A 26,644-nucleotide genomic window follows, 5' to 3' on the forward strand; every position below is an offset into this window, starting at 1 on the left:
AATCTGCTAAGGAGATGTAGGAGTCTTTAGAAAAGAATTATGGTGCTGATGATGCTGGGAAAAAGAAGTATGTGACTGGAAATTGGTTGAACTTCAAATTGGTTGATTCAAAGCCTATCATGGACCAAGTCCATGTGTATGAAAATTATGTTACTGAGATTCTTGCTCAAGGTATGAAGATGTGTGAAATCCTTCAGGCCAATGTTCTAATTGAGAAACTAACAGATTCCTGGTCTGATTATCGAAATCACCTCAAGCATAAAAAGAGGGATTTAATCCTAGAAGAACTTGTGAGCCACATGAAGATTGAGGAAGCCAATAGGCTTAAGGATGTTTCCTCTAAGCCAAAGAACGTGTTAGCAGTCAAAGCTAACCTTGTTGAATCTAATACTGAATCTGACAGGAAATCAAGTGACAATCGTGCCAAGAAGGGGAAATCTGAGAAGAAGGGAAATCTCCAAGCTAAGGGCAAGATTGAGAAGAAGAACACTGTCAAGTGTTGGTTATGTGGTGAAGTGGGACACTTTGCTTCACTGTGCAAGAACAAGAAGAAGAAAAATCTGAAGTCGGGTGGAGGGAACAAGGGTCAGGCTCATCTGGTTGAGAATGAGGATAAAGATGTCATTGCTGCAGTTGTCTCTGAAGTCAATTTGGTTGAGAACAACACTGAATGGATTGTGGACACTGGTGCATCTAGACACTTCTGTGCTAACAAGGATCTGTTTGTCAATATGGAAGAGACAAAGGAAGGTGAACAAGTCTACATGGGAAATTCAAGCAGCTCTGAGGTACTTGGGAAGGGCAAAGTGGTTCTAAAGCTGACTTCAGGGTAGACCTTGGCTCTACACAATGTGTTGTATGTTCCTTCTCTTTGTAGAAATTTAATTTCTGGTACTTTGTTGAACAAAGTAAGAGTTAAGTTAGTTTTTTATGCTAATAAACTTGTGTTAACCCGTAATGGGGAGTATGTTGGAAAAGGCTACCTTAATGGGGGCCTATTTGTCCTTGAGATTGTAACTGTTTCTTCAATGAATAAGATTTCTACTTCTGCTTATATTGTTGAGTCCTTTGAATTATGGCATTGTACATTGGGTCATGTTGGTGTAACGAAATTGAAACAAATGAAGAGTTTAAATTTGCTCCCAAACATGTCATTAGATGGACTTGAAAAATGTGAAGTGTGTGCGGAGTCTAAATTTGTGAAGAAACCCTACAAATATGACACAAAGAGAGAGACCACACTACTTGAGCTAATTCATTCAGATTTAGCAGACTTTAAGAACTTGGAAAGTAGAGGCGGGAAACGCTACTACATCACTTTTGTTGATGATTGTTCGAGATATAGCAAAGTGTATCTTTTAAGAACAAAGGATGAAGCTGAGTCCAAGTTTCTTGTGTATAAGGCAGAAGTAGAAAATCAGTTGGAGCGGAAAATAAAGAGAGTTAGCTCAGATAGGGGTGGAGAGTATGGCTCTGATTTCCTCAAAGATCTATGTGAAAGTGAGGGAATCATTCATGAAGTATCTGCCCCGTATACTCCACAGCAAAATGGTGTGGCAAAAAGGAAAAATAGGACCTTGAAGGAAATGATGAATGCAATGCTCCTGAGTTCCGGGTTGCCAGACAATTTGTGGGGTGAAGCGGTTCTATCAGCAAATTATGTACAGAACAGAGTGACTCACAAGAAGTTAGACAAGACTCCATGTGAAATATGGAAGGGTTATGCTCCAAACTTGAATCACATGAAAGTGTGGGGGTGTCTAGCTAAGGTGGGTTATCCATCGTTCAAGCGCTCTACGATAGGTTCTAAGACCTATGATACATTTTTCATTGGTTATGCTGAGAATAGTGCCGCATACAGGTTTATGAGCCTGGAAGATCGCTCTATAACTGAATCCCGTGATGCAAAGTTCTTTAAACAGGTATTTCCGTTGAAGAAAAACTTAGATACTAACGATGTTTCTTCATTTTCTTCATCTGCAGAGCCAGAAGATGCTTCCCCTAGGATTGAAAGTGAAATTCAACCTAGGAGAAGTAAAAGGCAGAGAGTGGAGACAAGCTTTGAGCCGTATTTCCTAACAGCCTTTATAGCAGAGTGTGGAAATCTTGGTGAATTCGAGGATGATCTAGATGAGATCATGCTGTGTCTATAGGTTGTGGATGAAGATCCGAAATCGTTCGAAGAAGTTATGAGTTCAGTAGATGCAACCTTCTGGAAGGAAGCTGTGAACAGTGAGCTTGATTCAATCATGTCTAATGGGACTTGGGAGCTCGTGGACTTGCCAAAAGGGAGTAGAGCTATTGGGTGCAAGTGGATTTTCAAGAGAAAAATGAGAACCAACGACACCGTGGAAAGGTTCAAAGCTAGATTGGTGATAAGAGGATTCACTCAAAAATTTGGCCTTGATTTTTTTTATACTTATTCTCCTGTGACTAAAATTGCAACTATTCGTGTTTTGTTTGCCTTAGCTTCATCTTACAAATTAATTGTGCATCAGATGGATGTTAAGACAGCTTTTCTGAATGGTGATTTGGAGGAGGAGATCTACATGGAGCAACCTCCGGGTTTTGTAGTTCCTGGCATGGAGAATAAGGTGTGCAGACCAAAGAAATTCTTGTATGGTTTGAAACAAGCTCCAAAGCAATGGTATGAAAAATTTCATAAAACTGTTCTTAGTTTTGGTTTTGTCGTCAATGGTAGTGATGCATGTGTGTACTCTAAGATGTTTGGTGCCCAATGTGTGATATTATTGCCTATATGTTGACGACATGCTCCTGTTTGGCACAAATATGTATGTCATAAATGAAACTAAGAAATATTTGAATTCAAAGTTCGAGATGAAGGATTTGGGAGAGGTAGATGTGATCCTTGGTGTTAAAGTTACTAGGACCAAGAAAGGATATTTTTTGTCTCAGTCTCATTATGTGGAGAAAATTCTGAAGAACTTTAATTGTTTTGATTTGCCTCCATTGAGAACGCCCTTTGATCCTTCTGGAACTTTGGTGAAAAATGTGGGAGACAGTGTGTCTCAAACTGAATATGCTAAGGTGCTTAGTAGTCTGATGTTTTTAATGAACTGTACTCGCCCTGATATTGCTTTCGCAATTAGTAGACTTAGTCGCTATACTCATTGTCCTAGTGAGCAATATTGGGTTGCTTTGAGGCGCGTGCTTAGAAATCTGTGTGGAACCATGACTTGGGGATTGAATTTTGTTGGTCATCCTTTGGTTCTTGAAGGGTATTGTGATGCAAATTGGGTAACGGACAGCGATGAAACAAGTTCTACCAATGGCTATGTTTTTACCCTTAGTGGGGGTGAAGTTTCATGGAAGTCTGGAAAGCAGACGTGTATAGCTCGATTGACAATGGAAGCTGAGTTCATCGCATTGGATCTTGCCACTCAAGAGGCAGATTGGTTGAGGAACTTGCTTATTGATATTCCCTTGTGGGGGAAGCCGACACCACCTGTGTCAATGCGTTGTGATACACAAGCTGCAATATGTGTTGCTAAGAACAACGTTTACAATGGTAAGAAAAGGCACATAAGAGTCAGACACGAGTCTGTGAGGCAGTTTATTGTGAATGGGGTTATTTCGTTGGAATATGTTCGAACAGAGAAGAACCTGGCAGATCCCTTTACTAAGGGATTAAGTCGTAGACTGGTGGTGGAGTCATCAACTGGTATGGGTCTAGGACCTATGTTGTAATGACTTGAAGTTGTAGCTATATAAGCTATGTGACATGATACTTTAGTTTTTAATAAATCTGAAACCTTTTTTGGTTTATTTGTTTCATTTTCGTGAATCATGTGGATTTGTTAGTTAAGTATCATGTGTTTGAATCTATTACTCTTTAAGAGTGGTAAGTTTTACCAGTTAGATTCTGCTAAGATGAGCTTGTCTCTTAATGTCATTTGTCCAGTTGTTTTCCGAGCAGGGATTGATGGAGGTTCTTAAGTGAGTTAAGACCTTTAGCCCAGTGGCTCTTGAAACAGGATTGATAATGACACCGAAAGTTGAGGGTTGAACTTTTGTTCTTAACGTTCTAATTCCATTGCATGTAATTCTCTAGTTTGCAAGGTGCTTAAACGTGTTTAAGCCCGCTGGGAAAGACCTTTGAATTTGCTGGGAATGCGTGTGTATAACACATAGGTTGAACACCTACGGAGTACGAGGGGTGGCCTCCTTCAAAGGAAGACTGGAGTATAGTTTTCCTGAAGTACTCATAAGAGCCCAAGTGTTAGCCAAGATTGGCGGAGTTGCTTAAGCTCTAAAGTCAAGGTATGTGTATACAAGGTCCCTTCCTCGCTCCTAGGAGTTCAAATCCTAGGATACTCACTAGGGAAGTGTTGAAAACCTTGTGCACTAATGTGTTAGTTCAAACCTTTGGATACTAGCATTTAAGTACTAAGACTTTCATTTACAGTTCATATGTCGATGATCCGCTCGCATTAGTGGGGGATTGTTGGAAATGGTAATGCAAACGGATTCTCGCGCCCGATCGGGCGGTGGTTCGCCCGACTAGGCGGAGTTGGCTAAGGAAAAAGAAGGGCTCTCGTGCCCGATCGGGCGGCTCTCACCCGACCGGGTGACGGAGTCGAGTTTTGACAAACCCGATCGGGCGGCTCTCGCCCGATTACTCGCCCGGGGTGTGTTTTCTAGATCACCCGACCGGGCGGTGGTTCGCCCGACCGGGCGCGACACCAAGTCTGGAAAACTTCATCTCGTGCCCGATTGGGCGGCTGGTTGCCCGATTGGGCCCGCCTTTTTTCCTAGGTCGGTTTGTTTTATTTGTCTTCGATTTTCGGGACTCATATAAATACGAGCATTGCCTTTCTATCTTCATTCATTCACTTTCAAACTAAAAACACAAACCTACCCTTTGAGATCTGAACAGTTCTTGAGCAATTCCACTCTTCGGGTTCGGGTGCACGGATTACGGAGAGAGTTGCGTTAAACTTGGGGGGCGTGCGTCACTAGGAAACTTGTACCGGTGGTGGCGTATTTCGCTTCTAAGGCAGTGGATTATTGTGCCACGGCGCGAATGTGAGTTTGGGATCTTCAATCCATGAAAGTTCTAATCTTTTGTTTGTTATTGATTTCAACAGTTATTTTACCAACATTGAAGAGGTTCTAGAAGGATCTCTTGGCTTGTTGGAAGCGTGTTCATCTACAAATGATGTGCTAACCATGATGAGAGAATAAATCGTCAGAAGAAAAGGTAGTGAACATGCCGAGCCGCCGAGGAGAAGGATATCAATGCTTCTTATTTGATGTCAAGGAAAAATATCCAAAAAAATGGCTAACAAATTAAATGCTTAAAAAATTTTAACAAAATGAACTTAGAGGAAGTTGATAGCTACAACATCTCAATGATGAGAATGTTAAACAAAGCTAAGATTGCTAGTTTATTGGCGTTAAAATATGAGAAAATACAAGTTTATCTCTTTGATAAACATATTGTTAAATAAATCAACTACTTTTGTTGAAAATGAATATTACAGTTGCTAATTAGGCAAAAATTGCTAATTTATTTACAATTTTGTGATTTGATAAACAAGTTGGGGCTCCTTCTATCCTAAAAAAAATAAAAAAAAAAATAAAAAAAGTTGGGGCTCCTTCTTAAAATATGTCATGGCTTATGTTTCGGAACCAATGAACAAAGAAAAGAGTTGGTCATTAGTGACTAAATTGATGCAATTTAAGAACTCGTCGTACGAATGGTACAAAGTACAATAGACGAGCAAATTGGTGGGAAGTGAATACAGGGGAGTTGATCATGAGAATCGAGTGAGGAGGAAAGAAAAGGAGGTAGAGATGGCAATGGATCGGGTGGAGATTCACCTGCATCCATCCATTATTCTAATCGCTCCATTCACATCCATCCGTCACTCGCTTCACCCATCATCCATATCCGTTCGTCCATCATCTGCGAATGAAACGGGTGGAGCGGATAATTAATGGATGAGTATTAAAGTGAAAAAAATTCACATAAACTCTAATTTTTGGTTATTTATACAATAATAATTTTTTTATTAATAAAAAAGGAAAAAATAACAACATATTGTTTGAAAAATTAATTTGCAACAAAAAAAACAAGTAATTTTCTTGCGCATTTCATATTTTGTTATTAAAATTCTTCAATTAAAATTTTAATATATATTAAACGGTTGGGTGGATGGTTAACGGGTGAGAAAAGTATTATCCACCCGCTTCATCCATCACCCGCTTCTCATTCATTAAATTCGGGTTTTCATCCATTTATTTAAAGCAAATAGAGCGGGCTAGTTGATATCCACTTAATATTGCCATGAATGTAGTTAGTGAATCCCACAATAATGTCACACATGAGTGAATAGTCAAACTGGTAGGAAGTTTTATATTTTGAGAAAGAGTAGGTGATAATGTGGTATATTTCCAAAAAAAAAAAAAAAAAAAAAAAACAATAAAACAAAAAATTGTTGGTGGTCTTTACTAAAACACTAATAATGGTTGCCGGTTAATTTAAAAAAATCCTTATCTTTAATCTGTTATAACTAGTGTGCACGGGCGTTCACCGGGTTACTATTTTCTAACATAATGACATAAATAATGTTAGTAAAAAAAAAAAAAAAGACTTAACATTGTCTTAATTTTGTTGAACCTATTCCTATTTATTACTCCCTCCGTTTCATAATGTTAGGCCCCGTTCTCTTCACCTTAATTTTGCCGAACTGAAATTATTTTTACTGAACTGAAATTATTTTTGTTGAAATTAAATTATTTTTGCTGAACTGAAATTATTTTTACTGATTTTCTATTATAATTCTTCTTTAAGAAAACTGAATTTTACTGAACTGAACTTATTTTTACTGAACTGAAATTATTTTACTAAACTGAAATTATTTTTACTGAACTGAACTTATTTTTACTGAACTGAAATTATTTTTAATTAATATTATTTTTTTAAGGTGAAGAGAGCCTTAGTCCCATATGCAATCAATCACATAAAATAATAAAAGAAAAATATTTAGAATCTAACATCAAATTACAAAATAATTCATAATTAGTTTACCTTATTTAAGTTTTTTTTATTTTTTTTGGAAGTCATAATTGCATAATTTAAGGTAGAGATTTCCTTACTTAGATCTATCTCATCAATCCACAACAAATTATTTCCAAAAAAATTAAGTTAAAAATGTAACATATTCAATATGGATAGATCTTTTTAAAACGCCCAAAATAGTATATGGGACTAATAATTACTTCTAGGCTATATAATTACTTCCTCCGTTTTTTTCTAGGCTATATAATTACTCTCTCTGTTTTTTTAGGGCCTGTTTACTTCAACTTAATTTCAGTTCAGTTCAGTTTAGTTCATTTCAGCTCTGCTCACCTCTAATCAGTTCAGTTCAGTTCAGCTCCTAATTTCATTTTCTCATAAAATATTCATTTCAGATCTATTTAGTTCAATTCATTTTAGCTCCAATCAGTTCAGTTCAGTTCAGCTCCAATCAGTTCAGTTCAGTTCAGTAAATGTGAACAGGCCCTTAGTTGACACCTTTCTATTATCACGTTTGCCAACGCATGTTTTAACGCTTAATAACTTCAATTATCAACATTGTAAATTTATAAAATACATAATAATAAAATATACATATAGACGATTCAAACAAGATCCCACATGATTATATTTTATCGTATCTATAAATCACAAAAGCGAGTCAAAGTGTAGTGCGTGAATAGTGTAAAAGTCAAACGGTGTCAACTAAAAAAAAACAAAGCAAGTATTTTTTATTCTTTTTATGTGCTTACTCAAACATATATTAATTTATGTGTTTATAAATGACAGGAATTACTATTTGCTAAGATGGTAAGAATGTGATCTCATGATGTCACATGTTCTAAACTTGTGGGATGCTTTTTTCTCATTAATAGTGACATGGAATCAATGCTACAATGCTAGTGGTGACGTGGCGTAGGTGAAAAGTGACATGGCGCAATATAATTATAGATCCTTTTTAGGAACGTTTTTTAATATATAAAAACTAGTGTGTACCCCGGGCGATGCCCCGGGTTGTTAATTCGTGTACTCGTATTTCTTTAATTTAATGATTATGTTCGACTATTTGTACAGTTAGTGGCATAGTGTGTGTAATGGTTCGGGTGTTGTCTCGGGTGTCACTTTTTTTGTTTTTTTTTTTACATCATATGTATTTATATTCTAATCTTGTGAAAAATAAATGAATTTTATTACCTCTAATGTTCTTAATATTTCATATTATGTGAAATATGAAACATTAATAAAAGTTGATTGAGATGGTAAATGTATCACTTGTATGTATCAAATGTTATAGGTTCGAATCTTGTTCAATGCATATTTTATTTTGCTTACGTGGCATTGTGACATAACATACATATTGTGAAGAGTACCACGTGGCACCGTTCCTTTAAAAGGAACGTCTTTTAATATATAGTATAGATAAGTACACTAATTTATTTGACTATTGCACTATTATTAGACACAATGTATATGTTCATCATATCAACTTTTTATTAATTTTGCTAATAAACAATCATACACGAAAAATATATTAATGTTCAAAGTTGTATTTTGACATGTGTGTCAATTAAATAATGATGTTGTGAGATCTTGTACATTAGATTCAATTGTCAAAATTTTAATTTTGTCTCAATTATCAACCACCCCGAAACGCTGGTTTGACACCGGGAAAGAGGAGTGATAACACGATATTATATACTATTTATATGTTATATTTGATTATATTTTATTGTGTTTTCTCAATTCTCTTACTCTTTTAGAGTTATTATTCTTTATATTTCGATATTGCTCTCCTTGGTATGTTTTAGTTTGTTTTTGTAGGAAAAGGGCTCGGTTTGCTAGATGTTAGCCTTGATCGTGGTTTGATTTGTTAGAAGATGCGTTTTGTGTGCAATGGAAGGTGTGGCAGCCTACTCTACAACCTGCTAGTGGCAAATTATTCCCCGCCACAACCCGCTTGTGGTCATTCTTTTAGCTAAGCGTTTAGAGTCCTAATAAGATAGAATTTCCTAGTTTTGCACTAGGATATAAATAGGTTAATAGGAAGATAAATAAATAGTTTTTCATATTACGTTATTTTGGATTCTATGTTATTTTCATTCTCTCTTTTGTTTTCCAAGTTTTGTTCATCGAAGATTTACTTTCAAGCTTCCATTAATTCAATTCAAGTATTTTCTTCCCTTTATTCTCTTATTATTATTGTTATTATGTTTTCTCTTATTGTTTATTTTATTTATATAATTATCATGATTGAGTAGTTTTAAAATCTAGGGATAATTAGGTTGAACCCTAATATGGATTAATGTGTTATTTGATTCCCAATTCCCAATTTAATTAATTTATAAATCCTCTTTGTTATGGTTGGTTTTATTATCAATGATTAACTAGAAATAGTATTATTGAATGTGATTAGGTTTACAATGAAAGTTGATTCTTAATTGATTTTAGAACCCTAATTAAAAGTAAGAGCTTTTATGCATGAAAATAGCTAATTGTTCTTGCTAGGACTTATAGGATGCCGTTCTCAATGTCTTTAATATGTATGGTTCCATGAAAATAGGTATGATTGCATGTTAGAGAAGCTATTAGTTGATCGAAAGAAACTCTTAGTATTATTTAAGGGAGCATCTGTCCTGTGGAATATTTAGCGGGCGTTTGGTTCGCATAGTGGTATAGGTTTGGAATCAGGAATAGGGTTAAGGTGGTATCGGGTTGGAACTTGATACTTAATACCATGTGTTTGGTTCAATTCTGGAATGAAATATCATCCCCTTAATTTCATATATTTGATACCTAAGGGAATGGAATGAGCCAAACCCACCTTCCTCCCAAGGTTTCTAAACCCCATACCTCATGGATTTGAGGTATGGGTTTAAAAATCATATTTTTGACAACCAAACATATGGTATGGGTTTTGGTCATCTAAACCCATACCTAATACCTATAATCCGCGAACCAAACGCCTCCTTATTGATTTAATTGAAGGAAAGGGATTGTTTTATTGCATTGATTCATACTAGTGGGGATACTTAATCTTAGACGTCTTTAGTTCTTGATTAATTCATTATTACTACCTCCGTTTCACATTTTTTGCAACTTTGAAGGGTGCACGGACTCCTAGGCAAAATTCGTCACTTGATAGTTCGTAGTTGTTCTAGTATAAATTTCTCGATATTGATTGGTTACTTGCTTAGTATTAATTTGAGTCTGTTTAATTAGTTAGTCCTTAGTCTCTTGAGATTTGACCCCTACTTGCTCAACTACATAGTAAAGTTAGTTTGGTTATTTTTGTTAGGTACGCGACACGCCTATCAAGGAGAGGGATGGTTTTAGGGGAATAGGTAGAGGTGTCAAAACTGAACCGACCCGAAAAAAATTATTTGTTTCAAACTGTAACCGTTCCGATTTGATCTGAGAAATTCAAGACCCAAACCCAATCTGTAACCGAACTGAACTCAACCCGAATCCGAACTTGACCCGATTTGAACTTAACCCGGCACCGATTTGATCCGACCTGAACTAAATCCGAATCCGATTTGACCAGACCCGAGCTCAACCCGATCCGAAATTGAACCGACAAATAACCGATCTAATCCGAATTGTTTTGACCCAAACTGATATTAACCCGACCCGATTTTAACTCGATTTGATTTTTACCTGATCTAAATTTAACCCGACCATAATCAATTATTGACCTTTTTATTCAAGCTCTTATACTACAGTAAGTTAACTTTTTACTTTATGTACATACCAATTATATAAAATTACTTTCTAAGCTTTATATTCGTCTCATCTAAAATTTGCTACAAATAATTTATAATACTTGAACATTAAAACCTCTACTTTCAACTCGATAAAAAATTGATACATGAATGACTTGATATTGACCCAATAATAAGGTAAAAACTCAATATCTCTAGTTTAAAAATAACCTTATTTAGATATGTATTGGGTAAACTCGATTAAAATCCAGCCAAACACAGAAAGGAATTGATCAAAATTGACAAATTAATGAATCATAGGATCAACCTTATTTTATACAAATCGAACTTAACCAAACCGAAATCATCCAAACTGAAGTCAACCCGACTTAAATTCATCCAACCTGAAATTAACCCGGTTAAACCCGTTTTGAACCCGATTCGAATTTATCCGAACCAAACATGAACCGATCTAGAGTTGACTCGACCCGTATTCGACCCGGACTCGATAGACCATGACCCAAATTTGATCCGACCAGAATTTGACCCGACCCGATCCGATCCGAGTTAAAAGAATAATTTTGACCCGAACATATCTAACCCGAACAGACCCGATCCGAATAGACCTGACCCAAACTTCATTCGGTTATCCGAATTGACACCTCTAGGAATAGGGGGCCATTTTTTGCTGGTTAAGGGTGGGGAAAGGGGTTCCGACTTCCGACGATGTGGGTGGGGACGGGGCTTGCCAAAAGGGTGGAGGGCTGTCGGGAGGGGTGGTGGCGTGGGGGTTGGGGTAAGCTAGGGTTTTTCCTTTTTTGTAATTTTTTAAATTCTTTTTTTATTTTATTTTTTTTAATGTTTTCAACCAAACACAAAGTGACACGTTACAACTCAATCAATCAAAACAAGTTACCAACAGTTTATGGACCAATGGAAGAAGATGTCCTATAAAAGTGGGATTATTACCAGCAAGCCGGCTATAAAATATGTTACAGTTTTACCCCAATATTCAAATTTATAAAGTCTTCAAAATGTCAAATTCTAACAAGTTACAAAAATGAATGGATAATAGAAAGCACACGTAAACACAAACAAAGCAAGTCCCTCATCTCTTGGCTTGTATTGAACCCCAATTTCATCTTTTACTTTCCAAACTCTCTCAATCCCACACTATTATTGTTGTACACATTAATCCACATACTTATAAACTTTAATTTAATTACTTACTTCAATTTAATTCCCACATTTCATAAAAATACTTTATTTTATAAAATAAAATATCTATACTATAGACTAAAGATTGCATTTTTCATTTGTGTACCACCAAGCTCCAGCAGCAACAGATTTTAGCCATAGATTCTCTCTTCTCTTTCCTCTCTTAAACCCAAAACACTCAAAATCAAAACCCAATTTCCACTTTTGTAAAGCTTCAAACCAATCAACAATGGCGACTAATCATTTACTATCTTCAAGCTTCCTTGGAAATGGCGTCCTAATTTACCCGCCAACACCCAAAACCACGAAACCCAGTTTAGCTTCTCCAAGAAGAAAACAATTCATCACTCAATCCTTAACCCCTAATTCTCAAAACCCTAATTTTCCATCAAAATCAGCTTTAACAGCTTTAATTCTATCTTCAACTCTTGCTTCACAGCAAGCTTTTGCTGCGGATAATATCTCTCCTCCACCGCAACCTCCCCAGGTAATTGAAGCTCAACCCAACAATCCTGGTCTCCCAAATTCAACCCCCTTTTCGCAAAATTTAGTCTTGAATGCTCCAAAACCTTCGAATTCGGATCTTCCAGAAGGTTCTCAATGGAGGTACAGTGAGTTCTTGAATGCAGTGAAGAAGGGTAAGGTTGAAAGGGTGCGATTCAGTAAAGATGGTTCCGTTTTACAGTTGACTGCAATTGATGGTAAAAGAGCTTCTGTAGTTGTTCCTAATGATCCTGATCTTATTGATATTTTGGCAATGAATGGTGTAGATATCTCTGTTTCTGAAGGGGAGGGTGGAAATGGGTTGTTTAGTTTTATTGGGAATTTGCTGTTTCCTATTATTGCTTTTGCAGGGTTGTTTTTCTTGTTCCGTCGGGCCCAAGGTGGGCCCGGTGGGCCTGGTGGACTTGGCGGGCCGATGGATTTCGGCCGGTCGAAGTCTAAGTTCCAGGAAGTGCCGGAAACTGGTGTGACATTCGCCGATGTTGCCGGTGCTGATCAGGCTAAGCTAGAATTGCAGGAAGTTGTGGACTTTTTGAAGAACCCTGATAAGTACACTGCATTGGGGGCTAAAATCCCAAAAGGGTGTCTCCTTGTGGGCCCCCCTGGAACCGGAAAGACATTGTTGGCGAGGGCGGTGGCTGGTGAGGCCGGTGTGCCGTTCTTTTCGTGTGCAGCTTCGGAGTTTGTGGAGCTGTTTGTTGGTGTGGGAGCTTCCAGGGTGAGGGATTTGTTTGAGAAGGCGAAGAGTAAGGCGCCTTGCATTGTGTTTATTGATGAAATTGATGCTGTTGGGAGGCAAAGAGGAGCAGGAATGGGAGGTGGAAATGATGAGAGGGAACAGACTATCAATCAGTTGTTGACTGAGATGGATGGATTTTCCGGGAATTCGGGTGTGATTGTTTTGGCTGCCACTAATAGGCCTGATGTTCTTGATTCTGCTTTGTTGAGGCCCGGTAGGTTTGATCGCCAAGTGACCGTTGATCGGCCTGATGTTGCGGGGAGAGTTAAGATCCTTCAGGTATAATTTGTGAACTTATTAGACTATTTATCAGCATGCTTTTGATTATGTTATTTTATTTTACATGCCTTGGAAGAATTCATTTTTTTAGAATGTATGAATGTAGCAGCACTTGCAAGTCTAGTCTATTGATGTTTTTGTAAGAACATTGGATTTTGTCCTGTGCTTGCTGAAAAGATGTTTCTAGTTAAGACTGAAGTTGCTGTGATGGATATGAAATGAAGAGTATCATTGCTGTGAGTGTACAGATGTGAACATGGGACGGTATGAGTACGTGCATAGTGTTCTGACTTTGATTGTTTAAGAATAAATCCAAGGTTAATTAACAACAGACCTTGAATTGAGGGGACTTTTTCTGCCAGATTAAATACTTATTCAGGTGTACTATAGAAAGCTTGCTTGCCTAGTAAATCAGCATGTCTGAGATTTAATATGGAGTATATACTATGATTTTATGACAGTAATATTCTTCAAGGAAAAAAAAATGGTAATCGGTTGAAGGATGGATACAAGAATGAAACATATCTAACTAAAATTTTGCATATGAAAAGAGAATATCAGGGTGTTAATGCTGTTTGGTATTTGAATTTTCGTCAACTTGTTTTATTTCTGGCATGTTTTCACATGGATGTCAACTGCTGATTTGTTGCCATTGTTGGTGTTGAAGGTACACTCTCGTGGAAAGGCACTAGCGAAGGATGTGGACTTTGAAAAGATTGCAAGGAGAACCCCTGGTTTTACTGGAGCAGACTTGCAGAATCTGATGAATGAAGCAGCAATCCTTGCAGCTAGAAGAGATCTTAAGGAAATAAGCAAAGATGAAATATCAGATGCTCTAGAGAGAATTATTGCTGGTCCAGAAAAGAAAAATGCAGTTGTATCAGAGGAGAAGAAGCGATTAGTAGCTTATCACGGTGGGTTTAAATGATCATATCTTGTTAACTTCTTGCCTTATAATGCTAGTCTTTAGAATGTAACTGCTATAAATATTTCCTTTTTGTGCAGAGGCCGGTCATGCTTTAGTGGGTGCTCTTATGCCTGAATATGATCCTGTAGCCAAAATTTCAATCATTCCTCGTGGTCAAGCAGGCGGTCTCACTTTTTTTGCCCCAAGTGAAGAAAGGCTGGAATCAGGCCTTTACAGCAGAAGCTATCTCGAAAACCAGATGGCCGTTGCTCTTGGTGGCAGGTCAGTAGTGTGTTCAACAGTTATCAACATCTAACACAGTATGTTAGTGTTAACTCTAAATTTCCCTATATTTTGCAGGGTAGCTGAAGAGGTTATATTCGGTGAAGACAATGTTACAACAGGTGCATCTAATGACTTCATGCAAGTTTCAAGGGTTGCCAGGCAGATGGTTGAAAGATTTGGGTTCAGCAAGAAAATTGGACAACTTGCTGTTGGTGGAGCTGGTGGAAATCCATTCTTGGGCCAGCAGGTAGGCACATTATTTAATTGTCAACCTTACTTTTTATCATAGACCTAGATTTTTGTCAATGGGTTCTCTTGAACTTAAAATTTACGAAGAACAAATAATTAGTAACAAAATAAAATGTGGAATTGATGTAGTATAAATAATAGTCAAAATAATCAACTCTAATCAGTACAAAAAAAATTGATACAATAACAACAGGTGAAGTAATTAGTACTCATCTCTGTGTCTGTCATAACCTGTGTTATGAACTGCTCCCCACTCCTCAAAGCTATGAACTGCCCCCCACTCCTCAAAGCAACCTCGCAAATGTTATTTACATATCTGTATATGAATATATTTTACAGATGTCAAGTCAGAAAGATTACTCTATGGCAACTGCCGATGTGGTTGATGGTGAAGTGAGAGAATTGGTTGAGGTTGCATACAAAAGGGCGAAGGACATCATCAACACCCACATTGACATCCTCCACAAACTTGCTCAGCTACTCATTGAGAAGGAGACTGTTGATGGGGAAGAGTTCATGAGCTTGTTCATTGATGGCAAAGCTGAATTATATGTTTCTTAAAGTCAGGTCATTAATTCCTGATTTCTTGTAGTATATGATTCAAGTGCATCAGTTTCCATGCGTGTACAAAACTTGTTAGATAATACATTAATACATACTGCATATTTGAAAAAAATGAGACAACTTTCTGTGTACAAAATTCGATGAATGAACTGGCTTCTTCTACTATATCTTAGTTTCGTCATTGCTTTAAACTGTAAACATAGCTCCCTTTGATCTATAGACTTGAAAGGCTCTTCTTTGGTTTGAAATGGAACCACTTAACTGGATCATCAAGAAAGCAACCATGGTTCATATCCATCAAGTTAAATATGTCAGATTTTTTTCAGATTCATTGTAGTCCTTAGTATGTTGACATTTTATATGCTCCCAAAAAAAAAAAAAAAAAAAAAAAAAAAATCCACCTTTTGTTTTTATTTTCTTGTGAAGCTGGTTCTTTAAATAGTTGGCTCTGAGTCAACCTTACATATCAAACAAGTCTCATGCTAAATATAACTAGTTTAGTTTTCGACTGAATAGGAACTTGATCTCAGATTCTCGGCCTGCAACCTAAACATTGATAACACTTTTTATCAATTTGCAGCCATATGCTTCCCAAAATTGTGTTGTATTATAGGTTTGAAAATGTACAAAATACATATATAAAATTATTTCAAAGAATTTCGATACTAATAAATGGCACCACTGACATTCACAAGAAAATAAACACTCCTCTCCCTCTATGGTACAGCATCAAAATGCAAGAGTAATACATACACCCAACACACCCTCTGTACTATGAAGACTAAAACAAACAACTGAGAACCAATTATGAAAGAATTATACAAGAGTTTGGTCCTCAGTTTCCTTTCAAACTACGCTGTCGTTTATCTTCTAATTGAGCAGCCTCATTCAACATGTCAGCTGCATCTTTGTGCATGTCTAGCTTCGATAGGGCGACTGATTGCATGTAGAAAGCTGTTGCCCAGTCTGGGTATACACATTGTGCCTGCATTGCATCTCTTAGAGCTGCATCAGGCTGGTCTGTGAACAGATAGCAAAGACTTCGGCGAGCATAAACAGTTGGAGAGATCATAGTTCCAACATCTATGAACTGCCCACAGAAATTTAGTTCAAAAAATGATCTTGAGACTACTCAAAGTATATATAAATTATATAGTGCAAAACTCAAAAAATGTTGCATGAATACTGGGGTAAGAATCGACCACTGAGACCCTACAATATGAATTTCCACTTAAAGGATAATTTCAGCCTTCTTGTCCATTACTGAAAAGAAGAGCGCAGAGAAGGGTTGCATACCTGCGAATAGCAATCTATTGCAGTCTTAAAATCTTTATCACGAAATGCCAAATCACCACGCTTTCTTGCCTCCAAGATGTCTCTCATCTGCTGTGTCCACTCTTGAAAAGATAACTGAGCCACAGTACAAAACTCATCAATTTTAGACGAGGGATGATTCTCACAAGGAAACTGCATTATAATGTACTAATTACCTCATTGGTCCCTTCATCATCTTTGTAGTGTGTTGAAACCAGTATTTGATGGATTGCAGTGAGGTCCAAACGAGAACAGGCATCTCCCATGGCAGAAAGTGGTTGCGGAGGTGTAGGAGGTACATCTTCAGGCTTTGGTATTCCCAGCATCAGATAAGATGGAACCTGAAATGGCAAAATCAACCTACAAATTACCTCTAGGAAACAGATGTTTTCTTCACCCTAATTTTCCACTTCCCCTCATCCCCACCCCTTTTTTCCCAGGGCCGTTGAAAATTATCCATCGGTATGTAGAAACTACAAAGTCCCAGCAGATATTATGAAAGATATGGCAGACAGATTACTCTGCAGTCCAAATACAAATGAAGTTTAACTGTGACACTAGTGAATAAGGGACTCCATAGTGCAGACTTCATACCGTAATCATACCTCATATCTGATAGACATAAGTAATGGCAGAAGATATCTGAAATCGGAATTTTGAGAGGCCGTTAAATTTAGATGGGGGTGGAGAGGGTAACTCTTGATACACAATTGGGAGTTAAAATCATGTTTAATCAATCAATGCTCATAACTGTTCATTGGAAGTTGGGAGGCTACAAATTGGAAAGGATTGTTCATTGATTAGCAAGCGTAATAAAGGAAGGTGTCATAGTGTTCAATACATCCCTAAACCAATAAGTCTTTTGTCACTAGCTAATCAGCAATTAATAAAAAGTTAAAAGGAGGATCTATCTTTTGAAAGTAGTAGAAGTGATTCAAGATATAGTAAAGCAAGAGCTGCTTCATCTAATTGTTCAGGCTTTTTATACATATATTGAAGATGAGGTGAATTTTTTCATGATTTATACCCACAATTCCTCAAACTGAAAAGTATAATACAAATAAATTAAATTCAAGAAAAGACTTTCTACCCATAGCATGGCTTAACACTATTCATGTTAATCGGATATACAGAGTTACAGACAGATAGTCAAGCTATATATAGTCAATCTTATTTTAGAAATGATCAAACCAAATCAGACAATATTTTTTTGTGTGTGTGTTTAATTGTTAAATATCTTTAATTCCATAGTAAAAAAAAATTATGAAAATTCCACATTTGATTGTATACACTACAGTAATATAACTGTAACGATATCTATAAATGTAACAATACCTCATTAAATAATCCCACCCACCCCCTCCCCACCCCAAGGATTAGTATACAAATAAGGTCAAAGATTAGTCAAATCAGGACTCGGATGAGATCAGGCTAAATTTAGCGTCTTAAGAAGACAAACATCCAAGCAAAGTTTATAATAATAGTTGAACATCCCACATATCAAGCATAACAGCATTTAAATCCAAATCTGAATGAAAAAGCCAAGTACAACTCACATAAATTGTGAACAATGGTAGTTAACGACTTACATCAGCTTTATTCTGCAGCGGAGCAAGTGTTGTAAATAGGTCTTTGACATTTGGTCGCTCTCTAGGTTCATACTGCAAGCACTGCGAGGCAAGATTAAAAACAACTGTTGCCTCTTCGTTTGAGAAGTTGCCTTCCAAATGCGAGTCCATTAGAACAAGAATGTTTTTGCCTCGTATCATGTCAAGAGCCTGCAGAGCACAAACATCTTAGCAACTTAAAAAGCATTGCATTACACATGCAGAAAAATGCAGTTAAAGAACGAGTGATAATCAATAAGAGCCCATTCAATCTCTGCTTGAAAGTAATTCCATCTACAGGTTCATTAACAAAATCTATCTCAGCCTTGATGATATCAATCCTTTCAACAAACAAGATTTTGTATTCCTGGAACTTTAGCACTTATACCAGATTTTCTATAGTCAAAACATCTTATTATCATCACTTCCCCTCTTTCACCAAACAACATTTTGTATTCCTGCAAGTCGTGTATTGGGTTGAGTCAGGCAGTTCACAGGTTAGTAAGGAGGGAGGCAAGAACACCTGCTAAAGAGCCCAAGTCTGAATGACTACAAACTAAACAACATTAATCCTTCATGCAAGAGTTATAAGAGTAAAACTACATATTTGAACTCACATGACTCGGAGGAATATGCTTGCCACTAAGGAGGTCCAAAAGGACTGTTCCGAAACTGAAGACTACACTTTCTGGGGTAACTCTTCCTGTATGAAAGTAAGTGAACTTTGTCATTGCAGGTGACAACAGAAAAATGGCACTATTGCAGCATAAGGTACCATGCAGCCGATGCAGGTAATCCACAACAATTCTAAAACTATAATAGCATGTTCCATTCCAGTTAATATGACAACAAGATCAAGATTGAAGGATGACAAAACTTATTGGAGAGTTTCACGAGGAAAAATTATTTTTACCAAGGTTCATTCAAGAAGCAAGCATGTTAATATTTTTCGCTCTTTTCAAAACCATTTATTTCGTGATTCTATAAGTATGGTTTTGAAATGAGTGAAAAAAAAGTTACTTTTCAAGTGCTAACATTACTAGGGTATGCTATTCATATTGGCACAATACTCAGAAAGTCAGAGTAAGGTTCATATCTATGTTTTGCATTTCCAATAATATTAGAATTCTCCCCAAGAACATCACAAACATGAAACCAGATTCAAGTATCACAAGAGAAACTAAAAATAGCACAAATTTTCAATAACTCATATCTGAATATATAGTCTTGCCAAGACCTACTATAATTGAACCAACAAGATGATATAAAACTCTAATGGCATAAGTAGTAGTTGATACCATTTCTTAGATACTCTGGTGGTGTGTAGGCAAGATTTGTGCTGTAACTTTTTCCGTCTCTGCTGTTTTTCATCAGGCCAAAACAAGAAAGTCGTGGATCACCATTCTGCCAAAAGCATAAGTGGTTAACATCTAAAGGTTATATAATTGCTTTTCACCAACTTTCAGGTTATAACAGATTAATTTTCAATCACAGTAGTGTATATATTACATATCATAGACTAAAAATCAACAAAGTCAATCATATTGAGTGCATAAACAGAATATAAATGCTCTCCATTCAAAAGTATCCATTTTCCATAGGAATTATGAAAAATTGATGATAGAAATTGGATTCACTAATAATTAGATGTGATCAATAAAAAAGCTGAATGCCAACTAGCTTTATTAGCTAAAGTATTAGGTGAAGACCTAGGATCATATCCCATCAATACAAAAAAAAAAAAAAAAAAAAAATAAAATAAAAGATATATAAGCTACATTTGCCTTTTGGAACTGATTATGAAATAACAAGATTTAGATCATTAATAATACAAGCATACTAATAATTCTTTTTAACAAATACTGTAATGGCCTAGTGGTCAACACTTGTTAGATGTTTTTTTTTCAAGCAGTGATCGATGACATATCAAAGTTAAATCCCACAAAAGTCAAATGTGCTATGTTATTTTAGTCTAGCAGGGGTATTATGGGAATAATGCAATACCTCATCAAAGAGAACCCTGTATGCATTTAAGTCATGATAAAGTGGGCGACCTTCAGTGCTGCAATACTCCAGTGCTTCAGCAATATATAAAGCAACTCTCAATCGCATTGCCCACTCAAGAGTTTGGTTCTCCCCTATCAAGAATAGCAGTACTATGAGACCAAGATCATTAAGGTCTATAGTCATATATTTTTCACCACAACAGCAAAAGGCATAAATTATTATCCCAATGAAAACACAGTTAACACTAAACGATATATTATTTTAGTTTCAAAGTTTGAGCTATTAAGGCAAACGCTCAGGCTTTCACTAGCCCTAAAAATGTGACATCAAAAAATTGCACATACTTCAATTATATCAATACAGGGATTTTTGTCATTAAAAATTCTTGAACTTCTAACCCTAGTTAACAATCAGCAATGTAATACTTAACATGAGCAAAAATGCGATGATGAAGACAAACTCTTGATTAGCAAAGTAAACAAAGCTCATTGCTCTTTACTAAACCTACAATTTAATCCAATCCCATTCTACATCAAAACGCAACAAAATGCAAGTAACTATCACATCTCTTTTCACACATGCAACTAAACCTATGTAAGCTAACCTTGGAACAATCCCCAACTTAGAAACCCTAATATAGTCCCAATTAAATATAAATCCAATTCAATACTACTAAATACCCATTTCCATATTCAGCATTTCCTTCAAGATTTTTTCCTAAACAATCAATCATATAATAAACAAACCAAAGCAAAACTACATTTACCATAATTAAACTCAACCTAAATTACCAAAAATAGAAATAAATAATTAAGCAACACCCTTACAATGGAAGAGATGTTTAGCAAGAGTATCATTAGGCATAAACTCCGCAACCAATAACCTCTCATCTCCATCACAACAATACCCAATCAAATTCGCCAATTTCTTGTGCCTCAATTTCCCAACTCCTTTTGCTTCTTCCTGCCAAAAAAACAAAATAAAGATCAAATTCAACAACAACCCAATAACAAAAAACCAATCAATTGAAAAACCCAAAATTAGAAACCAGTGAAAATTACAGCAAATTGTTTAGGGTCAGGCCAAGCAAGCTTAGAAAACTTCTTAACAGCGATCAATCGACGGTTTTGAAGACGGCCACGATAAACAACATTAGGAGCCTTTTCACCACCTTCTGAAACAATCGATTTCGAGCTGAAGTTGTCGGTGGCCGTCTTCAACTCCGACAAAGTAAACTCCGAGAAACCCGCCGAAGCACCATCACCGACAACGGCGGAACCACCACCATTGATGGTAGCGTGATTAAGGGGTTGTTTAAGTGGACCCAGTTTTGACTGAAAACAACCCATTAAAAAAACTCAAAAACAGCACCAAACCAAAGCTTAAACTAGTTAAAGGGTGTAGTTGTAGTTGTAGTTGTATTCTTAAGTTGGGTACTTAGGTTGGTGGAAAAAAGGGGTTGACAAAAAACTCTTTGTATTTGTAAAAAGTTTGGAATGAAATGAATTTGTTTGAGAGTCAATTGAAAGAAGAGAGAGAAAGAAAGAGATCTGAAAGAGTAATTTAGAGAGAGAATGATGATTATGAGAGGTACAGCTTACACATTGTAACTTGTAAGCTGGGTTTGGTTTTGATGATTCTTCATTCTTCCGTTGACAATCAAACTCGTTTTTTTAATTGTGTATTTTATGGTTTGGTCGTTAAAGCTTAAAGTTTAGCAACAGTCAAGAAAGTATGATGAAATTTTATGGTAGTTTCACATCATTTTTTTTTGGGTCTACTTTGGTTGAATTCTATAAGTGATATTTTTATGTTTTTTTGGGTCTACTTTGGTTGGATAATGGTTGAAAGTCGAAGCTACTTGAGCCCAATAGATATACCAAGTCTATGGACTTGCCTTAACTTAGAATGCCAATGAGTTAAGTTAAGACAACCCACTTGGATAATCCTCATTAACAAGTTATCCAAATCCAATCTAATCAAAACCCAACAATAGCCTAACATAACTCAACTTTTGAGGTGGTTGGGTTGGGTCTTGGACCTCTTGGTTAAAAAAATTGGCCAACAAAACTCAATTACCAACCTAAACCTAAACCCAACCCAATCCAATCCGTAAACCATCCTAAAACGATTGCTATACTATCGCTTATCTTATGTTATAGAATAATTTTTTAATTCCTCCATTTTTTATAAGATGCATTACATTCTAAATACGAAAGTTTTAATTTAAATTTTTCACTCTCCCTTTTAGTTAATAAACTAGCTATTGGCCCGGGCGATGTCTCGTCTCATCATAAGTTTATATGCATGTTTGATTAAAATTAATTAAAAAGGGTTGGTGTTGAACAATATTATTAAAAAGTGAATCAGATTATAAGAATATAAGGAACTATGGAAAGTTAAAGTTACGCCAATAAAGAATTCTTCAAAGAGACTACACATTACTCCGTACTACCATTCATTATGGTAAGAGAAGGGTGGTGACATGGCGCACATGTGGTACCAAATCAAATTGAATGAAGGGTGAAGCATAGCGTTTGCATATTTTTACTATGAGATTTAATAATATTATAGATTATATCTATCTCTCCCCTATCACATGGGGCCCTCTTTATTTTTTCTCTCTATCCCTTTCTACTCCAAAAAAATGGTCTAGAAGTCCGCAATTACAAAAGTGATGCATCTAAATAAAAATGAAGAAAGTATTTAAAATAGGAAAATTTAAGTTGATCTCTGAGATAAATCTGTAAATATATCTCCTCTCACAATAGATTGTTTTTCTTTTATTTATTGAATAAAAAAAGGTGAAATCTATACTTCTATACTAAAGTAATCCCCGTAATTATCCCCTAAGTACACGTGTCATCACCATATAAAAAATTTTCCCGCCATAATATTTTGTTGTTTTTTTTTTGGCTATTGATATAAGTTTGTTACTATATCTAAAGGAGAAGTTTTTGTCTTATATTTAAGGAGTAATATCCAACAATAATAATTTAAATAAAATTAAAAAAATATAGTGTTATTGAATAAAATGTTACGAATAACATGAATATTGAGTCCTTTTTTTATTAAGAAAATAGTAGCTTTTATATTACGAATACTAAAATCTTATTAATTCTTCCATCTCACATTAATTGTAATGTAATATTGAGTACTTTTTTTTTATTAAGAAAATAGTAGCTTTTATATTACGAATACTAAAATCTTATTTATTCTTCCATCTCACATTAATTGTAATGTAATATTGAGTACTTTTTTTTTATTAAGAAAATAGTAGCTTTTATATTACGAATACTAAAATCTTATTAATTCTTCCATCTCACATTAATTGTAATGTAATTTAGACATTGAAATTAATCTTATGGTATATCAAAATGTTTATTATACCTTTTTTTTTTTTTAATATTTTTGTACTTCTAATGATTCGTTTTGTACAATTTCTAATAAACAAATAGTAAAATATTATTGTAAACCCGTGCATAGCACGGGTTTTGAACTAGTTATAAATTAACACAGAAATCAAGCATAAAGTTGTGAGAGGAGATAAACTAAAATGTTAATTTCAATGATTAAACTAGGCTCCCGCATTTAAAATTGATGAATACTTTTACATATTTAAACTCTTTTTTTATTGGATTTTAACTCTTTTTTTTCAAAGAAAGATAGCCATGTTGTATTACTTAACACGATTAAGATCCAATTCTGCAAAAGAAATTAAATATTGCTTTGATTTAAAGAAGCAAATCGAACAAGCTTAGAGTTAGGCCCTGTTCACTTCAACTTAAAAAAAAATATTAAGTAAAAATAATTTCAGTTCAATAAAAATAAGTTCAGTTCAGTAAAATTAATTTCAGTTCAGTAAAATTAATTCCAGTTCAATAAAAATAATTTCAGTTCATTAAAAATAATTCCAGTTCAATAAAATTCAGTTATCTTAAAGAAGAAATAATAGAAAATCAGTTAAAATAATTCCAGTTCAGTAAAAATAATTTAAGTTTAGTAAAATTAATTTAAGTTCATTAAAAATAATTTAAGCTCAGTAAATATAATTTTATTTCAGTAAAATAATTCCACTTCAACAAAAATAAGGTGAAGTGAACGGGGCCTTACCACTGATTTCCCATCTTGTTACTATCTTTATAAAGGAATTAATAAATTATTATAATATACTAGATTAGCTCCCGTGCGATGCACGGATATCATGAAAAAAAAGGAGCTATTTAAATAATACTCCATAAAAAAATCATAAGATATTAGGTAAACAGTTGTCAAAAGGCTTATTAAAAAAATTGTGAAGAGTTTAATGTATAATATTATGCATTAAAATATTTTGTAGTCAATATTTAATTCTTATTTTTAAAAAAAAAATGTGAAAGAGAAAAAAAGTTTAGGCGGGAAAATTTTGAAGAAGAAGTTGACACGTGTACAATTTGGATAAATGAATGATGTCAGCTGTTGTTCTTTTAGTATTAGTTATAGATTTTAAAAGGAAAGCTTTGTTTGGCTCGAGTCTTAATCAATGATCAAGGTTCGTCAAACCTAAAACCAGCAAGGCCCAAATGTTGCTTATAGTTATTCTTCCAAAGACAATCAAATTCTGATTTTACTAGGGGAGCCTATGCGTGCGTTGCGCGCAAATGTTTAGTTGTTATGGTCAAATTGTAAAAGTTTGCCTTATACTAAAAGCTTGTTAGGTAGACTTTTAAACACATACCAGAGGGCATTGCCAACAATATATAATGATTAAAAAAAAACACTTTCTTATTCTCTCTCTACTCAGTTTCTCACTCACATTGCTCATTAGCATTTTGATGATCATATTTTTATCCCACCAATAATAAAAAAAAAAAAAAATCATTCGCTATGACACCATTGTCTTTTACTAATATAAAACAAAATTTGTATAATTACTTTTACTAATATAATTCAATTTATCATATGGTCGAGGTTGACTAAGAGATCTAACTATACAAATTAATTGGATTAGGCTAGAACAAAGAATAATTATGGCTAAATATTTTTTTTTTTTTGAAAGAAATGGCTAAATATTTAAGTATAGAATTCAATTGTTTTTTTTTTTAAAAAAAATAAAATTATGTATGCAATCATGTGAATCAAATGGAAGGATATACAAAAACTTTCTGCAAGAAATTATCACAATTTAAAGGTTGTACATGTAGACATGTAGTATATGAAAAACGTCCAAATTACCTCTTGGTATACAAAAGGGTTTGTCACCCTAGCGGACACGATTAAACATTGAAATTACATTATTTTATTTTTTTTTTTTAAAAAAAAGCAAACAAATTAGGGTAATGTTATATGTAGCCCTAAGGGCTATATATAAGCATTAAATATACTTTTGGAAATTGTATAAAATTAGGAATTCATGACAAAAACACGCGTAAATCAATGTTATTAGCGTTTATATTTTGATGATTTCTTAACTTTTTACGATTTTCAAGTGTAAATCTATACTTTATATATTAAAAAGCGTTCCCAAAATCGTTTATGTTCCACGTCATTCCCCTCTCATACCATTGTGCCACATCATCACTTAATGACATGTCATTACCAATTAACAAATCATTCCAACTATTATTGATAGATTAATATATATTAAAAAGTATTTGATGGGTTTCGAACACTAGACCTTGAGGATATAAGGCCTAACTCTTTACCATCTTAGCTAATAATAATTCATGTTATCTATACAAATAAATATAACTATAAATGACACGGACCAATTAAAAAGAAAACCGGATAAGCAGTTTGAAAAAAATTAAGAGGAATAAAATCAAGATTTCTCAAATAATAGAGTATTAAAAATTGCTTTTTATACTCTTTGTTAATTAGTAACATTATTTTTACATTTATACATAACATACATGGATGATAATATATTTCATAAATAAACAATTTAATCAAAGTGGTAACCCGGTGCAACGCCCGGGCCGCACACTAGTTTAATATTTATATGTAGCCCTAAGGGCTATGTATAAAATTTTCCAACAAATTAATGCAAGCAACTTAAATGTTAATTTTATCAAGCAATTAAACCAAGTCTTTTGGCCTTCCTTAACTACTACATCATGCTTATTAAAAATGTAAAAGCAATAATATAAGGATAAATATGTAAATGAACTTTATGAGGGATATATTAGCCTCAACACTATTCATAAGTGTTGAGTGATCTCAGTAAACATCATTTTTTTTTCTCTCTCT

At 34.9% G+C, this 26,644-nt stretch overlaps 2 protein-coding genes across 2 annotated transcripts; one reads left to right on the forward strand and one right to left on the reverse strand.

Moving 5' to 3' along the window:
• The first annotated feature begins 12,043 nt into the window (after positions 1–12,043).
• On the forward strand, positions 12,044–15,653 carry LOC145592480 (ATP-dependent zinc metalloprotease FTSH, chloroplastic-like). The gene is made up of 5 exons (XM_081648949.1): positions 12,044–13,483; positions 14,151–14,397; positions 14,489–14,672; positions 14,751–14,922; positions 15,264–15,653. Exons 1-5 carry the CDS (start codon positions 12,191–12,193, stop codon positions 15,483–15,485), a joined length of 2,118 nt encoding a protein of 705 aa, XP_081505075.1. The 5' UTR covers positions 12,044–12,190; the 3' UTR covers positions 15,486–15,653.
• A 422-nt stretch (positions 15,654–16,075) lies between these two features.
• LOC145592481 (serine/threonine-protein kinase BSK1-like) lies at positions 16,076–22,093 on the reverse strand. The gene is made up of 9 exons (XM_081648950.1): positions 21,478–22,093; positions 21,244–21,379; positions 20,414–20,547; positions 19,708–19,813; positions 19,027–19,112; positions 18,392–18,580; positions 16,979–17,143; positions 16,785–16,898; positions 16,076–16,578 (listed from the first exon to the last, which is right to left on the reverse strand). The coding sequence occupies exons 1-9, from the start codon at positions 21,763–21,765 to the stop codon at positions 16,324–16,326; spliced, it is 1,473 nt and encodes a 490-aa protein (XP_081505076.1). The 5' UTR covers positions 21,766–22,093; the 3' UTR covers positions 16,076–16,323.
• Positions 22,094–26,644: the final 4,551 nt, after the last annotated feature.

Source organism: Chenopodium album, chromosome 18, assembly GCF_948465745.1.
Source record: "Chenopodium album chromosome 18, dcCheAlbu1.1, whole genome shotgun sequence".
NCBI classification, from domain to species: Eukaryota; Viridiplantae; Streptophyta; class Magnoliopsida; order Caryophyllales; family Amaranthaceae; genus Chenopodium; species Chenopodium album.

Coding starts and splice junctions, on each gene's coding strand:
- LOC145592480 (XM_081648949.1), top strand. CDS start 12,191: ATGGCGACTAATCATTTACTATCTTCAAGCTTCCTTGGAAATGGCGTC. Junction 14,398..14,488: donor GCGATTAGTAGCTTATCACG/GTGGGTTTAAAT, acceptor CTTTTTGTGCAG/AGGCCGGTCATGCTTTAGTG. Junction 14,673..14,750: donor GCCGTTGCTCTTGGTGGCAG/GTCAGTAGTGTG, acceptor TATATTTTGCAG/GGTAGCTGAAGAGGTTATAT.
- LOC145592481 (XM_081648950.1), bottom strand. CDS start 21,765: ATGGGTTGTTTTCAGTCAAAACTGGGTCCACTTAAACAACCCCTTAAT. Junction 19,814..20,413: donor ACAGGGTTCTCTTTGATGAG/GTATTGCATTAT, acceptor TGCTTTTGGCAG/AATGGTGATCCACGACTTTC. Junction 16,899..16,978: donor ATGATGAAGGGACCAATGAG/GTAATTAGTACA, acceptor ACTGTGGCTCAG/TTATCTTTTCAAGAGTGGAC.